Source organism: Pangasianodon hypophthalmus, chromosome 15, assembly GCF_027358585.1.
Source record: "Pangasianodon hypophthalmus isolate fPanHyp1 chromosome 15, fPanHyp1.pri, whole genome shotgun sequence".
Lineage (NCBI taxonomy): Eukaryota > Metazoa > Chordata > Actinopteri > Siluriformes > Pangasiidae > Pangasianodon > Pangasianodon hypophthalmus.
Genome location: NC_069724.1, coordinates 16,210,101 through 16,229,168, shown reverse-complemented (window position 1 = coordinate 16,229,168; position 19,068 = coordinate 16,210,101). Strand labels below are relative to the sequence as shown.

General features: G+C 38.6%; 1 protein-coding gene across 21 annotated transcripts in view; it reads left to right on the top strand.

Annotated features, from left to right (window-relative positions):
• The first annotated feature begins 753 nt into the window (after positions 1-753).
• LOC113535542 (formin-binding protein 1) overlaps positions 754-19,068 on the top strand; it is a 95,518-nt gene continuing 77,203 nt past the window's right edge. For 5 of the 21 annotated variants that reach the window (XM_053240124.1, XM_053240123.1, XM_034311187.2 and 2 more), the window contains exon 1: positions 13,641-15,705. In XM_053240124.1, the coding sequence (XP_053096099.1) occupies positions 15,658-15,705 (48 nt within the window). In that variant the 5' untranslated portion in view covers positions 13,641-15,657. Of the gene's footprint in view, positions 911-13,639; positions 15,706-19,068 lie in introns of those variants that run through there. The other 16 variants (XM_053240125.1, XM_026928912.3, XM_026928911.3 and 13 more) reach the window with 8 other exon arrangements.

Here is a 19,068-nt window from a genome sequence, read left to right as displayed (position 1 = left end):
GGCCAGGACTCTGTGCAGGCGACTCGAGTTCTTCCACACCAACCTTATCAAACCATGTCTTCATGGACTCTGAAACTGTAATACTACAGTATCCAAGGACATTCTAGACAATTGTGTGCTTCCAGTTTTGTGGCAGCAGTTTGGGGAAAACTCACATATGAGTGTGATGGTCAGGTGTCCATGTACTTTTAGCCATATAGTGTATATTATCACAAGCGGTCAAAAAGTGTACGCTGTAAAGGAAGTCATTTATACATGATAGAAATGTGGATTATTATTCCACTTGTCTGTAAGCCTGTTGATTTAGACTTAGACTACACATTTAAACTTAAGTGATGTAATATTCAGGCCATGTTGCTGGTTTTCTACAGGAACGTGTTCTGTTTTACAGCAGATCATTGTTACAGGGAGAGAAAATTTAAATGAAAGCAAGGTAGATAAAAGCAAACTTTTGCTCCCTACTGTACTGTGGCCTACATAGTGTACGGCCAGGTTATTTTCTTCCATTAGGCAGTGCACGTATATAGGGTGTAGGGGGCCATTTGGGATTCGGCCTGTGCCTGTGAGGCTCCAGTTCCTTCTGAGGTAGGTACATGAAGTTAGTGCTTTTACACACACACACAGCGAGAGAGAGAGAGAGAGAGAGAGAGAGAGAGAGAGAGAGAGAGAGAGAGAGAGAGAGAGAGAGAGAGAGAGAGAGAGAGAGAGAGAGAGGCGGGGGAGGGGGCGCTAAAAGCCAGAGAAAGAGCGAGAGAGAGAGAGAGAGAGAGCGCACCCACCCACACACGCAGTAGCGCGCGCTCTAGAACACACAGAACCAGTTTCCTTGCTCGCGTGCTGCAGAAGCCGAAAGCGCTCCGTGTCAGAACCCCGGATTACTGAAACCATGAGCTGGGGCACTGAATTATGGGTAAGTCGACCTGTTTGTTTAAACATCGGATGACTGCTGGAAGGCGATAGCGGTTTCACGAGCATCGTTGCTCGCTCGCGCTGTGGCGGTGCTGCTGTATGGGAGGATCTACGACACACGCGATTCGTTGTGCTGTGTTGTGTTGTGTTGTGTTGTGTTGTTTGTGCTGTTTCGATGAGCCTCTAAGGGCCGAACTGCTGTTTTATAAAGCGATCACTCGGGGTTTGCTTTGTGAAAGGCCTGGTTTGTGAAAGGCGCTCGCGCGTGATCTGGTACCGCTTGCAGCTCTGCCGGGATTGTCAGAAGAGGAGGAGGATGAGGATGATGATGAGGATGATGATGACTCTCCTCCCCTGGGGTACTGCAGTATCCCGCTAGTTCACATGATGAAAGTGGTGGTTGTACTGCATGCTGTGTGTGAGTGGTTCTGACATTATGAACAGAGCAGCTATGTTGTATCTGCTGGAGCTGAGCAGATCGCAGTGCACATGCGCATTCACATCCTCATCCTCATCACACACATGCAGCAAGGGGTTAGTTATTCTGGCAACTAATCACTGACATTATGGAGTAAGTCAGGACGCTATTTTTGTGAAATCCAGGCAAGTCTAAGAAGTGCTTAGTAAAGCTGATGCACTAAACTGTTAATTTTCTCTACAGCTTTGAAATCATGAGCTAAAATTGTGGTCTATCATGTTTAATTGAAAGATGCACTTTTCTTAAACTCATGGTCTGTTTCAGAAAGGAACATTTCACTTGGGTTCTTATACAGTAGCCTAGTATACATTTTAACAAATGATTGTTACATCACTTCCTGGCATGAGGACATGTGCACCTGACACTCAACACTCGGATCTGGAATATAAAGCGTGTACATACAGTTATGATTCTGATTTCTTTGGTTGATCACAGAAACAGTTAAAAAGGTGCTACAGTACTTGCTCTAGCCAATTGCTGAATGGCTGTGAAAAGCAAATAAGTCCATCCATCCATTTCCTGTACCGCTTATTCTACGCAGGGGCACAAGGCAGGGGACACCCTGGACAGAGTGCCAACCCATTGCAGGGCACAATCACACACACTCACACACCCATTCACACACTACGGACAATTTAGAGATGCCAGGCAGCCTACAGCGCATGTCTTTGGAGGAAACCGGAGTAATCCCCTGAAGCATGGGGAGAACACGCAGGGTCCGTGTACACAGGGCCGAAGCATGAATCAAGCCCCCAACCCCGGGGGTGCGAGGCAAGCGTGCTAAACACCAAGCCACTAAGCCACTGTGAAATAAATCCAAAACCACTGAAATTATTTTATTCACTTCAGCCTTTAACCATATCATACTAAGACTTTGGTTAACCTCTTTATTTTTAATATGGGCAAAAGCATATCAGAATTGCAGACACAATCCTTTCATGCTTTTCCCAGCAAAAGATCAGGACTGGTGTATCTTTGCACCTCTACCTGCGATAGGCTATTACATTTGTGCACTCAAACAAATGACATGCAGAAATTAGAGACATCTACATTCTAGTCCTCTTAAAATATTAGACAGCTTATGGCAGTTTAAGGCTGTCAAGGCCATCAGGACAGACATGTTCATAGGAAACGCAGGGCTCGAGATAGACTTTGTAGTGCACCAGTCACTCCAGTGTCTAGTTGTTTTCCACATTTAGTAGCTAGTCAGTATTTTTACTTGCCTAAACAATGTCACCATTGTATGCATCGTGATTTATAAAATGCAAAGCAAATTACATGTTAATTACTAACTAATTTTGTACTGTTGGAAGCAAATTTAATTACTGCAAGTACACTGTGTGTGCTTGTGCGCGAGTGCTAAAACAGATCCAAACCACAAGCATGCTAAATTCATTCATAGTCTTGTTAACTGGGTCATCACTTCTGATACTTCATAGAAACAGCTGGGTATTTTTATTCTTGCTTTTCTTTCATTTCTCACTTCACCGTCTTTTTGAGTCTAGTGTGCTGTGCTGTTCTGTCCTGTCATTTCGAGACCTGTTTTTAAGCACAACACATTTGACTGATGGAACACGTCCTCGAGGAGACTGCTTAAGTAGGCACCATTTTTGAGTGCTAGTTGTCTGGGCCTGATATAATGACAGACTCATCTGAGGAGCAAAACTGTTCATATGCCTTCTAAGGTACCTTGATTGTGAAGCAAATGTCATTGCAAAGGCAATTCCATAATTGTCTTCACCAGACTAAGTTTTAAAAGTTGGTAGTCAGCAGTTGCCTAAATACCTATAACTGAGAAATCAGTTTAATAACTCTTAACCTCTTTCATATAATTAACATATATATTTTACCTCACTGTTTTGACTAATAGTCAAATTTGTGTAGATTCCCAGAAGACGTGTAATGCAAGTTTTAGTTAACTCTCTTGTTAGCAAACCTCTGTAGGAATCTATAGAGTGGGTGCTGTGGAATAACTAATCATTCAGTCGTCTTCAGTAACTGCTTTATCCTGATCACACTGGACCTGCAGCCTGTGCTAGGAACACACCCCCACATGGGACACCAGTCCACCACAGGCCACGCACACATTTTAAATCTGAACATGCGTAATATCCAATCAATTACATGTTACCATACACTTTTATCTTGACTGTACAGCACTAATTGCTGTTTACTGGATACAATAGCTTTTTTTTAATGAAACAGTGATATAGAACTCCTGATAATACTCAAAAAAATGTCTAATTTATCATTATAACCATAGAGTGTCATCATATCACCCACTCAGTAAATCCAGGCCTGTTATCGACTGCCAGTACCTAATTGGCTGCTGATCGAAATATACTCAGAGCCTTTAGCAGGTCTACAGAGACTGTACAGATGACATATGATCAAATCAGAGTCAGATACTGGAGCACTGGAGCCTCTTCTTGTATGCCAGAACTGTAGCGCTGTCCAACATTTAATCACATTTAACCACAAGACACTAGACACAGTACAGAAGGTGAGATGCTAGCAGGATTTAGAGAGCAATACCAGTGTACTTGGGACACACACAACATTGCAAGGTCACCCCCTTCCCAAAGAAATCAAGTTCTCACTCAGTTTCTCTGCCAAGTATGACCAAAATCTCTAACAGACACTTTATACTGTGTGATTGGATACCTGGAAATTATATGGTGGAGTCTAATATGGCTTCCATTTGAACATCTTCCACCATGTTTCTCAAAGTTTCACAGAAAATTGATCCAGTAAACACGGTTACGGGATTGTCTTTAAAAGAACAACACCTGCAATGCTGCTTTTGGGTTTGGCTAAAATAAAGAACTTTAGGAAACAGCTGTCTTTACGCTAGGAGCACAAGCACATCTTTGGTAGCCTCCACCCAAAAGGAACACAGTGCCCAGTTAAATATCGTGATATGTTATACTCTGTAACTGATTAGTGATCTATGCCTAGCATTACTGTGAGAAATCCAGTGTATGAATATACAGTAAGATTATTATTCTGAGTATTATTAGAAATGGGTTTAAAGTATTCTTAGAACCATTTGTCCTTGAACTTATATCCACATGTAGGAAATTCTTTGGCTGTGCTGAATGAGCCCTGAACACACACACACACACACACACACACACACTTGCTCAGAGAAAGCCAGGATCATGCATCATGAACATAAGCCACAGTCTGCCAAGCTGTGGATGCCCACTGGCACTGACCCAACACACACACACACACACTTACTGTAGTGGGTACACTGAAACTTAATCTTATTTAAATATCTAAACTCTAAATCTAGAGTCTAACACTGTCTAACCCTCATATCTGTCAAATTGCTCAAGTTGGTTGCTAGTTAGTGTTCCTGACTCGAGATTACTGCTTGCCCTCGCACCTAGACAGTACAATGACCACCTCTATGCACATGATCTTTTATTTCTGTGTGGATATTTTTGTGATACATTTATTTATCAGCACTCATCAGCACTAGTTATACTTTCTATTTGGTCAAATGATCAAATATTTGCTCAGAAAGATCAAAGATTTGCTCCTGTTATTGGAAGGATAACTTCAGCAACAGCTTGTGTAGCAGCATTCGCAGTTTGACTTTAAACTATCTAGCTCAACTTTACACTCCATTACAGACTATTACTGCTCTAAACACTAATCACTGATCACACTCAATTCTTACAGTCCCACAGATGCACAGATGCTAGCAACTTTTGAAGATCTCGATAAGGAACGAACATCTGATGAATATCAGGGGACAGTAAAGTGTTCTGAGTTGCACAGCTCTTCACTCCCAGTGGTTATTGCTTTGCGTCTACTTTGCATAAAGTTAAACTCTGCTCAGTCTTATCACGGTGCCTGGCCCCCTCACTAAAGCGGAGTTGTGGTGCTGTGAATCACAACTCACACATAAAAAGCACCACTTCCTGCTGCTTTGTTGTACTGCATTGCTGCAAGCATGGACACAGTCTGTCTAAAGTCCAGTCCACATCAAAAGCATTTCTGAAAGGTTTTTAGTGGCACTAATTAATTTATGTAAGATGTGTGACCCTGGACTATGGGCAGCACCTGTCTCCTAAAGCACACACATTCCGAGTGTCTTTAATATCCATAGGTAATTCAACTTCTCATCCAAGTATTCTCCTACCAACAAACACACACCACATGCACACACACACAGGCTCATTTCCATCATGTCTCCCTCCCTCTCTTCCTCCCTCCCTCTCCCAGGTCGACTCATATGGAAAAACAAAAAACACACACACACACACACACACACAATGTCTAACCCTGTTGCCTAGTTCATGTTGAGTTGTGTGACTTTTTATGCATTTGTATTTGCCAGACTGTGTTAGTGAGGTAGGCACTCAGTGCTGAAAGTGATCATGTGAGCTTTATTTTTTTTTCTTCTCTAGGAAATATTTGACCTGATTTTGACTTACCGCTGATTCAAAGTAAAGACAAGTTGTTAGATTCTGTTCGATTTTTGATGGCATTTTTTTACTGACTATAGCTCATCTACTGTACAGTGTATTGCCCCTATCATAGTATGATGGCTGATGGCTAAGGAAATATTATTTGGCTGGCAGATCACTTGTAGCACAGCACTGACGCTGATATGGGAGTTTGTGTGGTGCTGGTGCAAGTGTATTAACTGTATTGTACTGAGTTACGTAAAAGTCCACCAACCAAAAATATTGAGCCAACAGTTGTCCTGTAGCCAGAAATTAACACTGACGAAGGACTAAAGGATGACTAACACACTGTGCATGGGGAAAACTATCTTTAGTCTCTAACTACATACCTACTAGGTGAACCAACAAGGAAGGATTGCTTTATGGTGTGTATAAGTATGTACATGTCTAAGAGAGTAATTTATAAGGATGCAGGCAAAGGCAAACAGAGAAGTGGAACAGAGAAGCGGAGAGAGAGGGAAAGAGACATAGAAAAATAGATGTGGATGTGTGTTTGCCTGGTCTTAAACTGCTTGGCATGTTCTGTCATGTTGTATACAGAGCAGCTTTTTTATGGCAGTGTTGTGTCTGCATGTTTGTGTGTGTGACAGTGCGATGGTTGAATTACCATCAAGACCAGGAGCTCAAACAGTTAAATGACACACACCCTACTCACTCGCAATGACAGTTGATTTCCTGTTGAATCATTTGAAAAATCAGTTCTCTGCTGGTTTACTAGAAGATTGAGTCCACTGCCTGTTTGTTGCACTAAGAAATTGAACTCTATACTAATTAACTGGACAATTCCCTGACTCAAATTTCCTGAGTTAAGTTCAAATCAAATTCAAAACAACTTTGCTTTACTCTGAACCAGCTGGAGATCAACTCCCCATCAACTCACGGAAACTAGCAATCCAGTCAGTAGTCTTGAGTCACTGATTCATTTATCAGGTTCATTGAAAATGAATGTCTCAGTAGGAGCAAATAACTGTAACTGAATGTGTTGGAATGAGTCAGAGGGACTGAAGCCCCACATGAATTGTTTGTCTTTGGTGCAAGATCACCAAAAGCTTACAATAGTGTAACGTAGTCAGCAATCTATATCCCCAAACCTAGCTAGTAGACCAAACTGTCATTCTTGGATGTGGTCTGTCTGAATAATTAGCTCTCTGGGATGCAGTATTTTGGCATTTAGTTGTAAAATATTAGTTAGTTAGTGCCCTTCTATGGACTGGCATCCCATCCAGGGGTGTGTTCCTGCCTAACACCGAGTGTTCCCGGGATTGGCTCCGAATACACCATGGCCCTGACCAAGACAAAGCGATTACTGAAAAGGAGTGTGTGAATATTAGCCAGTTGTTCATTTTAACTACAGGCCCAAGAGACAATTTTAGTTCTTATTATATTGTGTCAGGATATCATTAAATATTCATGATATATTTACATGATATTGTTCCATCTCTGCCAACACTCTGTCAGTACCATCTGTTACCATACAAAGCACATGCCATTCATCAGTGGAAGCAATTAGTCCTACAGGATGAGAGGATAGGGAGATGGGCCAGGCTTGACTGAACACAATGCTTCCCACACAGTACAAATTTAAAGTAAACACATGAAAGTAACCACTATTAAATATTTATATTCATTTTGATGTTACAATAATTGTCTGACCTTTTCTCATGGTTGAGTAAACACTGAAATAAAAATGTTTAATGGCAAATGATCCAGTGGGCAGTGGCCTGTCTTTTTGGTGGTTCTGTTCTGGAAGGCCATGATGCCTTGATGCTTTTTTGTCTAACAGGTAAGCTCTCTTATATGGCAGCATTTGGATAGCTAGGAAGTTACCTAGCGATCACTAACCTTTAAGTCCTTTGGAGAAAATGGAGCAAATATTTTTTGACTACACGATTTCTTGCTAAAAATAATGTCCTATGTTAACGATAATTAACCCTTTCTCCCAACTGTGCTGACACACAGGATTATTAGATATGTAGGACAGTGAAGGATTCATGTATGCTGCCTTTGAAAACTGTCCAGATGGAGGCACCTCAGAAGGCACCATTTTATGCAAACATTCGACTCAGACATGACTCTTGCTGAATACAGTGAGTCCAAAGATTCAGGTTAAGGTTTAGGAGAGAGTTTTTTAAGCTATTTTTTAGCTATGTTAATACACAAGTCAATGGAAAAACCCCACGAATATAGAATTACAATAGTGTGTATCTCTGTGTGTGTGTATGTGTGTGTGTGTGTGTGAATGTGTGTGTGTGTGTGTTCAGGTTGGAAGGTGAACTCCAGCCCCCTCATGATTCAGTGCTTACGTAATTTTTCTCCTTTCGACAGAGGCAGAGGAAAATTTGGTCCTTCTGTAGGGAGATTACCGTTGAGTCTTCATGTGCATTGCTGATGTATTTTAATAAACTAATCTGGTTTCTCTTAAATCAGGAGTTTACGGAGAATTCTGCAGTTAGCGGTAGTTTGTAAAATATGAGGGGTTTAATACAGACTGAAGAAGGTGTATATTCATTTGCTGACTAAAGCCTGGAGCCTTCTTTCTCTCTTTTCACCATCCTTTTTAACACAATCAATCACTCACTCACTCACTCATTCTCTCTCTCTCTCTCTCTCTGAGTAATGCTGAGTTACAGGAAGGAAGTGCTGTGACAGGATATGTCATCATATCCGGGTCAAACCACCTTTGGTGTCTACAGATGTGTTTCTTCTTCACTCTACATAGCTGTTTCTCCTTTATTTAAGCAACTAAAGCCTAAGTGAATTTTTGTTCATTTCATTTATGTGGTTTGCATAAGAAAGTTACTATAGAAGTAAATGGCTTCAAGTTTTTTTTCGATAGTTACAGTACAGTTTTATAAATTTCAGTAAATCTCAATAGTTTATAAAGATAAAGGCAGCCAAGTTTTTAGTTAAGCTCTCTTTACTTGAGGTGATAAAGTACTGAAACAGTACTGGAAGGGCAACAAATATTCTCTCAAGAGGAATAAAAAATGACAAGCTGTCCAATCTTCAGTTTGTCTTTACACATTTACACATTTTTTATTTAAGGCTTCAACAGAATCAGAGCAAAACCCAAAAGGCTTCCTCTGCACTATACACTCGTCAGCCACTGTATCAGGAACACCTGTACACCTGCTCATTTATGCAGTTATCCAATAGGCCAATCATGTGGCAGCAGAACAGTGCATCATCCAGATACAGGTCAAGAGCTTCAGTTAGTGTTCATATCAAACATCAGAATGTGGAAAAATGTGACATGTGGCATGGTTGTTGGTGCAGACGGGCTGGTTTGTCAGAACTTTTGCGAACGGTTTGCTTATTCAGAACTGCTGATCTCTTTGGATTTTCATGCACAGCAGCCTCAAGAGTTTACACAGAATAGTGGAAAAAACAGAAAAACATCCAGTGAATAGCAGTTATTGTTGATGAGAGAGGTCAGAGGAGAATGGCCAGACTGGTTCGAGCTGACAGGAAAGACTACGGTAACACAAATAACCACTCTGTAAGCCATGGTGAGCAGAAAAGCATTTCAAAAAGCACAACATGCTGAACCTTGAAGCAGATGGGCTACAACAGCAGAAGACCACATCAGGTTCCACTCGTGTCAGCCAAGAGCAGGAATCTAAGGCTACAGTGGGCACAGACTCATTGAAACTGGACAGCTGAAGACTGGAAAAGCATCGCTTTGTCACATGATTATCTGATCACAGCGAGATGTAGAGTGGAATCTGTTGGTCCTGCCATACATAGTACCATACATAGTACACTATAGGCCCAGTAGAAGTCTACTCAAGATTCAGCTACAGAAATTACTACTAACATATAATATCACTTTTAGGATACACTTCATTTATTTTTATATTTCACTGGAAAATTTAAGCTATTTTAAAAAATATGTTACCCTTTACACCCATAAATGAGTCTTCCCCAAACTGTTGCTACAAGGTGGAAGCACAAAATTGTATAGGATGTCTTGGTATACTGTAGCATTACAGTTTTCCTTCACTGGAACTAAGAGGCCCAAACATGTTCCAGCATGACAGTGACCCTGAGCACAAAGCAGGGTTAATAAAGAGGTTGGTGTGTAAGAACATGAGTGGCCTGCACAGATCCCTGACCTCAACCCCACTGATCACTTTTGAGACGAATTGCAACGCTGACTGCATGCAAGACTTTCTCACCCGACATCAGTGCCGATCTCACTAATGCTCTAGTGGTTGAATGGGCAAATCCCCACAGCGACACTCCAAAATCTAGTGGAAAGCCTTACCGGAAAAGTGGAGGTTATTAGCAACAGGAAAGGGGGACTGAATCTGGAATGGCATGTTCAAAAACACGTATGGGTGTGATTGGTCAGGTGTCCACATACTTTAGTGTATGTCATGCCAAATTCTAAAGGAACAGCACAGAGATGGACCTCATCACCTCAGATTATGAACTGATCCTGTTTATGTGTGCACTACACAGATATCTCACTTAGCTCTCTGCGCTTTCTTTGTCACTTTTTTGCATCATAATGGTGCAGTTTGATTATAATTATAAGTAAAAACAAGAAAAACATTCAAAAAACAGCAACTTGCCTCCTGTGTTCTGACCAGTGAGCAGCTCTAACACATGATTTCAGAGCATAATGGAACCAGATTTTAATTATTAATTTATTTGTTTTATTTAACATCTGAAGAGCTTTATATTAACAGAGAGGAACTCTAGTTACTTAAGAAGATTGAATGAGCATATTTATTTGTCAATCAATCAATCAATCAGTCACTCACTCAAACAATCAATCAATCAGTAATGCTGTTATATACAAGCATGATACTACACTAATCAGTATCAATATCAAATAAATATTCTGGTATCGTGCAAGCCCTGTTAGTCTGGAATTTTGAATAGCGTTCGAACAGAGAAATTCATTCAGACAGCCTTGGTATGTGTGTTTGTGTGTGTGTGTGTGTTTAGCAAGTTTTTTTGAAACACAGTATTACAGGTTTGTCTGAGTTGATTGGTAACAGTTATGAATGTGATACTGGAACTAAATAACTATGGTGTTCTTCTTGTTCAGTCACAATAACTGCCAAAACTAATTACACGCTGCCTCTAAGGTACTTCCTGATGACATCATCCACCAGCTCTGTGATAATATGGGATGACATCATTCCCAAAAAATGCACTCTTCTTTGCCTTCTCATTCAGAATCAGTGTGGTGCTTTATAGCAAACAGAGTATTTTTCCAATAAGATAGCAAATGGAAGGACATAATATTACTTAATAATACTTAAAAGAAAACATTAATACAGATTTTTTTAGACTACTGAAAGGGAGGGTTTCAGGGAATTAGTCAAACACTCATAATGAAGTAAAAGCTGTTATACCATATTCTGGAACCAAACTGAAGAAGAGCTTTGAAGTGTTGTATTCAAGACTACGGCTAATCTGGACTACGTAAATCTACATAACCTTAAAGATCCACTTACTTAAAGGTAAAATGAAAATATTAAGATGCGACCTCTACAACAGTAGCATGATATATACCATTACTATGATGTAAATATACATATAGCACAACAGAGGTTCGATTAAACAATATTACTCCTGTTAGCTGATTATTACAATTTCTTGTTGTGCTATTTTCAGAAGGAAATTTAGACTAAAAGTGTGTAAACACAATTAGAAACCATTCACTTTAAATTTTGGCATCTTTAATATTCAAACCAATCCTAACTGGACAAATTATGTTGTAGTGAGATCAGTGTTGGATAAGTTCCTTAAAAAAATAATTAATTAATAATTACATCGTCAACACTGAATTTAAATTACTGACTAATTACACTGTCTGAAAAGTAATTGGGTTACTCATTACTAATTACTTATTAAAATCCGTATCAACCTTGACCACATGGACAATAGAAATGAAACTCTTCTTTTAACTCTTTAAATTTAAGTCAAACATGGTATATTTCAGCTTATTAAGAATAGCTATATTAAACCATTTTTAATACAAAAATGTAAACAAATGATATAAACTGGCTTATCTATAAGAGCTACTAAAAACAAAAGCAAATTTGTAGTAAAAGTGTAGTCACAGTATTTCAGCACAGCTGCTTGAGAGCATGTGTAATCATTTGACAGAAGTAACCCTCTATAGTTAACGAAGAGAATTACTCCGAATCTCTTCCACTATGTACCCTGCAATCAGTTTTTTAAGCTCAGCTTCAGGCACTTTGTGTACTGCCGATGTAAAATCATGTCTCACCTGCTAAACAGGGGTTACTACAGTTTCCTCTGTCGCTCTACACAGATCTTTCAAAAGTGTTTTTATTGTCTGTGTTGCCATGTCAGGTGCTCCAGTAAGTTACACATGCTTTGGAGAGAGGCCAATAGTGTTTTTTCCCCAGGACATAACTTACATTTTACCATGATGTTTTTGCCTACATGTGTCAAAAAAAACGAATTATTGGGAATATTTCCATTTAGCAAAGCAGCCACTCGTTTCTGCTGGCATCCTTGAACTTCACAGCCGCCTGGCGCGAACTTGTGCGCTACGAGTGCTAGTTTACAGCTAACGAATTTAAAGGGGCGGAGTTAAAGTAGAAAACAAATTTTATCTTTAGATGATAAATTTAGATTTTAAGTAAAATATGGTTTTATACAGAATTGTTGAAAGTCTATACAATATGTAATGCAAGTACATCAAAAGTAACCGTAATTAAATTACTTAAAAATGAAGAGTAATCCCTTACTTTCCTTTTTTCAGGGGAAAAGTAGTTTAATTAAAGTAATGCGTTACACCCACGCTGAGTAAGAGTTTGTGTTTCAACTTGATGAAACATCGTCATGAAAAGAGGAACACATATTGTATAAGGTCAGAGTGTGTAATATCTAAATGGGATCATTTCCAGGGTCAAATACAGGGAGCTCAAACAAGCTGACAGTTATTGACTTTGTTTTTCATTTGTTTATCCACTCACTTGCAAAGCCTGATGGGAGAAAACCTACAGCCCTCCCACCTACTGTTTTACCATGCATGAATGCATGGCGACAGCTAAAATAAAGATCACAATTGTTTAGTTCAGTGTTGTAGCCAGTGTAGGACAACAATAGTTTTATTGCATTTCATTATTTTATCATTTCGAATCAACAGACAACGTATTCATTACTGCTGGGTTTCATTGCAGAGGAAGTTGCCTACATAGGCAGCATTTGCATGCTACATAGATTAAAGCTCCCATTCAGATGGCAGCATAAAACAAACATCTTCTAAGAGTTCCTAATTTGTCTGAAATTGAAGTAATAAATAATCAGTAACAAAAAAAATTAAATGAATTCCAAACTGTTAGTCTTTTTTGTCATGGAAATGAAGTTTTGTATTTCACTGTGGTAGCTACATCCAACTGATAACATGCAACCAATTCATGACGGTGTGCAAAACCACATGAAGACTTCTGAGGTTTGGGGAGACAGTAAAGTTCAGTGTAGTCTATGCAAATGTGAATTATCCTAGCACAACACCAGTTGCCTGCGTGAGCAGCTGAAGAGGAAACATCCTGGTGCGAGCGCCTGTGAAAGATCCCTGAGGCGAGTTTTGTGGTATAAATGATAAATGATCGACGACAACATGGGGATAAATGATAAACGAGGCACATATTTATAAACTCTGTGATCTCTGTAAACAGCACCAAGTTTCCTACTGCTCCAGAGTGTTATGCGCTCGTTTGCTTGCGTTTAAATTTAGTAGAGAAAACTATATTCAAATTTAGTATAGAAAACTTATTCAGACTGCATTTGGCATTATTGTTACCTTACATCAGAGCTGTATAGCTTAGAAATAATAACGCATACTTAATTCATGGGGACAGCTGTATTCAAATCAGCAGTTTTGCTCTTTACGATATGGTTAAAGTTTGTTTTACTACTACACTATTAAACTACCATTAACATGCAAAGCAAACAGTCACATAAGCATTGAAGCAGGTGGTGAAAAACATCTGAATTAAGAACTTCATTGGGTTTATTCATTTAAGCAAGTATTTTTGGTTTTACATGTTAAGGTTTAAGTTTTTCCCAAGCGACGTATCTGTATAATACCGTTTTGTGGGATCTTATCATTGTCACTCAATGTAAAATAAGAAATACAAGAGGGAGCGCTGTTGTGCTCATGATTAGTACGCTTGTGATTAGCTTTCAGTGCCACCAACAAAATAATTGGGATTATGATTCTATTAGCTATTCCCAATTTACACAGACAAAGTCGGGCATCTTTCTCTCAATTTCAGTCTAATGATATCATCATAAACATGTGCACATTCATGAATTTTGTAGTCACATTTATAAAAAGTACAGTGTCTGAGTGCTGTTATTCATGAAGTGCCTCATGAAGTTTCAAGTAAGATGAAAGATATATAAGCTACGTACACTATATGGCCAAAAGTACATGGACACCTGACCACCTGACCATGAACCCCAAATGTGGGCTTTCCCCAAACTTTTGCCACCACAAAGTTTGAGGCACATAATTGTCTAGAATGTCTTTCTATGCTGTAGCATTACGATTTACCTTCACTGGCACTAAGGGGCCCAAAAATGTCTCAGCATGACAGTGCCTCAGTGCACAAAGTGAAGCCCATGAAGACATGGTTTGCCAAGGTTGGGGTGGAAGAAGTCAAGTGACCTGCACAGAGCCCTCACCTCAACCCCACTGAACACCTTTGGGATGAACTGGAACACCAACATGTACCCCAGACCTTCTCACCCAACATCAGTGCCTGAGCTCACTAATGCTCTTATGGCTGAATGAGCAAATCCCCACAGCCACGCTCCTGAATCTAATGGAAAGCCTTTCCAGAAGAGTGGAGGTTGTTATAACAGCAAAGGGGAACTAACTCCATATTAATGCCATTTCTTTGGAATGGGGTGTTCAACAGGCACATATAGGTGTCATGGTCAGGTGTCCATGTACTTTTGGCCATATAGTGTATCTGTGTAGACATATAGATGGTACAGATAATAATAACAGCTAAACATTAGCTAAAATTGTCTGTCTAGTAGTTTTTTATTCCAACCTAAAATTGTCTGTCTAGTAGTTTTTTTTATTCCAACCTTATAGCTAGCTAGCTAGCTAGCTAGCGAGATAGATAGATAGATAGATATTGGGGATATTGGGGATATTGTGGCACTCTCTTCTGGGAATACTTGGAGTTGGTGGACTGCTTTGTTTACATACAGTGCATACACACACAGCGTTTTGATATTTAGCATTTTAGCATGATGTAACAGGTGTCTTAAATCGATATAACTGTGTCACAAGTTGGTACTGACTGTAGGAGAGCCATCGGAGATGGTAAAGTTCTCTTTTCTGGTAGGTATGTGACGGTACAGAGGTATGAAAGTGCGTTGTTTTGTGGTTTTCAAAATCAGGAAATAAGACAATAAAACAGGACTTCATGAAACAGAAAATACCCTTTCATAATGCATTGCACTTCTGTTTGTGTGTGTTTGTGTGCCTGGGAGAGAACATTCAGTGAGAATTAGATCTGAAAGTGGGAATGGGAAAAGCAAACACACACACACGCACACACACACACTTACGAATACTGCCACACACATGCACACACACACACTTACGAATACTGCCAAGCGTGTGGAGAGCTGGACAGAAAGGGACAGATCTCAGCTGTCAGTGTGTGTCTTGTGTGACCGTGTCTACAACTGTACAATCTGTACACTGTAAAAAAAATTAATAAATAAAATAACGTGCAGAGTCAACAACATATAACGGTTTCATTTTCACCGGACATGGATTATACAAAACCGGAGACGCTAATTAAGGAACTGCAGCTGAAGGTGAGTGTGTGATCATAATAATCAGATCATAACACACATTAAACAGTCATCTAAGGAAATGACCCATTTAACAAAAATAAATCCAACACTGTACTCAGTTTGCAAGAGGAATAAACAAGTAATCCTTGTGATCACAGTATGTTACTATTTTACATATATATTATAATTAATTAGACCTAATTGCCTGTGATATTGGTGACCTTAAGCGGAATAAGCTCATGTTACATGTGTTCTTTATTCTGGAACATGAGCTGCCTATTCATATGGTTTAACTTTCTGGTTGCACACAGTTGTACTGTATTATAAATAAATGTATTTATGTATGTATGTATCTACTTATTTATTGTCTAATTTTGTTTATATTTAACATTTAAAAGATGAACACACAATTACTGTGATTCAGAGTTATTATTCAGAGATGAATATAGGTGACTGAGAATTGAATACTGGTGAATAATGTACAGTGTGAAAGAGAAGAATGTTTATTTAAAGAATTTATTTAAAGTACAGTAAAACTATTTTGTTCCTAAATTTGCCAAGTAATTGCTATAAATAATTGTTGTTTAATTATTGAGCAGCATATTTATGATCATTTTTAACAGTTATAGTGCAGCCTTAGTTTTTATATATTACTCTGGATTACATTACAATAAACAACTGAGAGAAATCTTTTTTTCTTTTCTTTTTTTTTTTTTTTTTAGAAATTTCTAAAACACAAAATGAAATTAAAATTGCCATTGAATTATGGCGATAACATGCACTAGTTGTCTATTAAAATAATTTTTTATTTTTTTTATAAAGTTATTTAAAGTTTTTTTTATAAAAAAACATCACAATTTTCTTACAAATGTAACTGTTTACATCAGTAAGCGTGCAAAAAATAGGTCATAAATAAATAAGAAGAAATGAGTGTTTGATTAATACAAAATCAGGGATTTATGTAAGACATTGTGAACACTGGCGCTAGCAGTGTTATAGCTAATTCAGTCATTGCTAATGGAGAACTAGCACTACACGTTCACGTTGGCTTATCATACTTTCACACTAGCGTGTAGTTTGTCTCTTGTGGCTTGTAGTGACTTCTGCTGTTGTCGCTTGTGGGTGTGCACTGTTCCCCATTTTTTTTTTAGCTCTAATTAGAAATGCTAGTAGACCAAATGAATAGGCTAAAGCTAACTAATTAAACACAAAGTAAATAACGCACTACTTGGTGGTAAACGTTTATGTTACATGCTAGACTTCATACTAGCTTTATTGACAAAGCTGGCTATACTAACTATTAACTCACTAGATGCACCAACGTTCTTGGCTACTTCAGCTTTATTTTTCTTCGTAATGCTGCAATGCACATTTAACGAGTGGTTGTAAGCGACAGCAAAAGACTGAACCATGGAAATAAGTTTTTCTTCAATTTTTGTGAGTCAAACAGTAAATGGGAACTAACTGATGAGCTAAAGCTGTGAATGAGGAACTGAAAAAAATAACGTTGAAACACACATGCTATAGAGGTGGGCTGAACAATTATTCATGCCAATTGTTTAGATTTATCGCATCATCTCAATTGAAATGGGTTTGCATGTTGAGATGTTTGCTGGGATGAATGAACATCCAATCCTGTACTTGCTAATACCAGACACCAGTTTTGCTAGCAAGCGAACCAGAAATGTTAGCGCACATGCAGTATGTTGTGATATCAGTTACAGTGTACGAGCCGAGCAGCTAGTGCGTAAGAACACTTCTGTTTTGCATCTAAACTTGGCCTAGCCATTTAAATTGCTTACACACCAGCATTCAAAAATCATGTGACAGCACTCTTTCATAAAAATAGACACACTTGTAATTAGACCAGGATAGACCATGATTTGTGGCCATTTACTCACCATTACTTCTCCACTTTAATTCACGTTACATGTTACACATACACATGAAGCGCAACATCAGAAGTGGGATTGCAATGTGAAAACCTACTAGTGAGTAGTCCAGTTTTTGTGAAAGACATAATATGTTCAGCATAAGCTTAAAAATATACTGGTGTCTATTTAATTTAAATCATATTTATAAATATTTGAACCTGTTTGATTTGATTTAATTTGTTCTAATAATGTAATTGTTTAATTGTAGCCATGAAGAAGTGAAACACTACTATTAGACTACTGAAACTTTTAACATGCCACATACATTGCCTACACTGAGAGTGACTTTAAAGCACATGGACTATGAAATGACAAGCATGCACACACACACACACACACACACACACACACACATGCACATGCTTCTGCTAGGGGCAGACTGAGGGTTGTAACTAGAGCAAGTCTGTGTGTGTGTGTGTGTGTGTGTGTGTGTGTGTGTGTGCACACGTGTTGATGGGGGAATTCTAGGATGAATGGATGAAAGGTTAGATCGCATATGGACAATCAAAAAACACCCAGAATATGTTTGTATTTTTTATGAGGTGTGTGCTGCCCACAAACGAGCGGAATTTTTTTTTTTTTTTAGAAATCAATATAGATAAATGTAAAATATATACATATATATATATATATATATATATATATATATATATATATATATATATATATAGATAGATAGATATAGATAGATATATAGATAGATATACAGATAGATATATAGATGGAGATGTTGCCTTTACGAGCTTTTTTACATATGTGTTTCTATAACACATTTCAATTCCCAGTAGAGGAAGTGACCAAGCTACATGAGGAAGTGCTTACCTGTACTGTAACCTGAGATTAGCTATGTGCACACACACACACACACACACACACACAGTACATTGCATGTGATTTGAGAATGATACAGAGATCAACTGCACAAGCTCTTAATCTAAAGGCAGCTTGCTCTTCCTCTTCAGGATGTTCACATAACTGTAGATGATGGAGACACACAATTCAACAATTTCCAGTTTGCACTTACGTACTATTGTCCACACTGTTTAAATGTTTTCTGGTCACACTGAGGAATACAAATAAATGTATTACATTCGCCATACTAATGAATGGTAAAGCAAAGGGTTTGTCTGCTGTGCCGCTTATGTCTCTGAATCAAAATGCCACCTGTATCACTTCACATAAATCATTTCACATTTTATATCCCAGCATGCAGTTTGAGACACAGTCATGGTCTAATGTTAACTATTCAAACAAGCTAGTACATTTGAATTTGCAAACAGTTAACCCTAGATTTTCTTATGATATTATTCATATGAAATGTAGTCAGATGTTGTTTGTGTGTGTTAATGGCAGTCTGTTTGCGTGTATCTGTGTGTGTTTGTATGCGAGTTACAGGTTTTACATCACAGGTAAAACAGATAACAGTAATTTCTGCCTGAATACAGAGCAC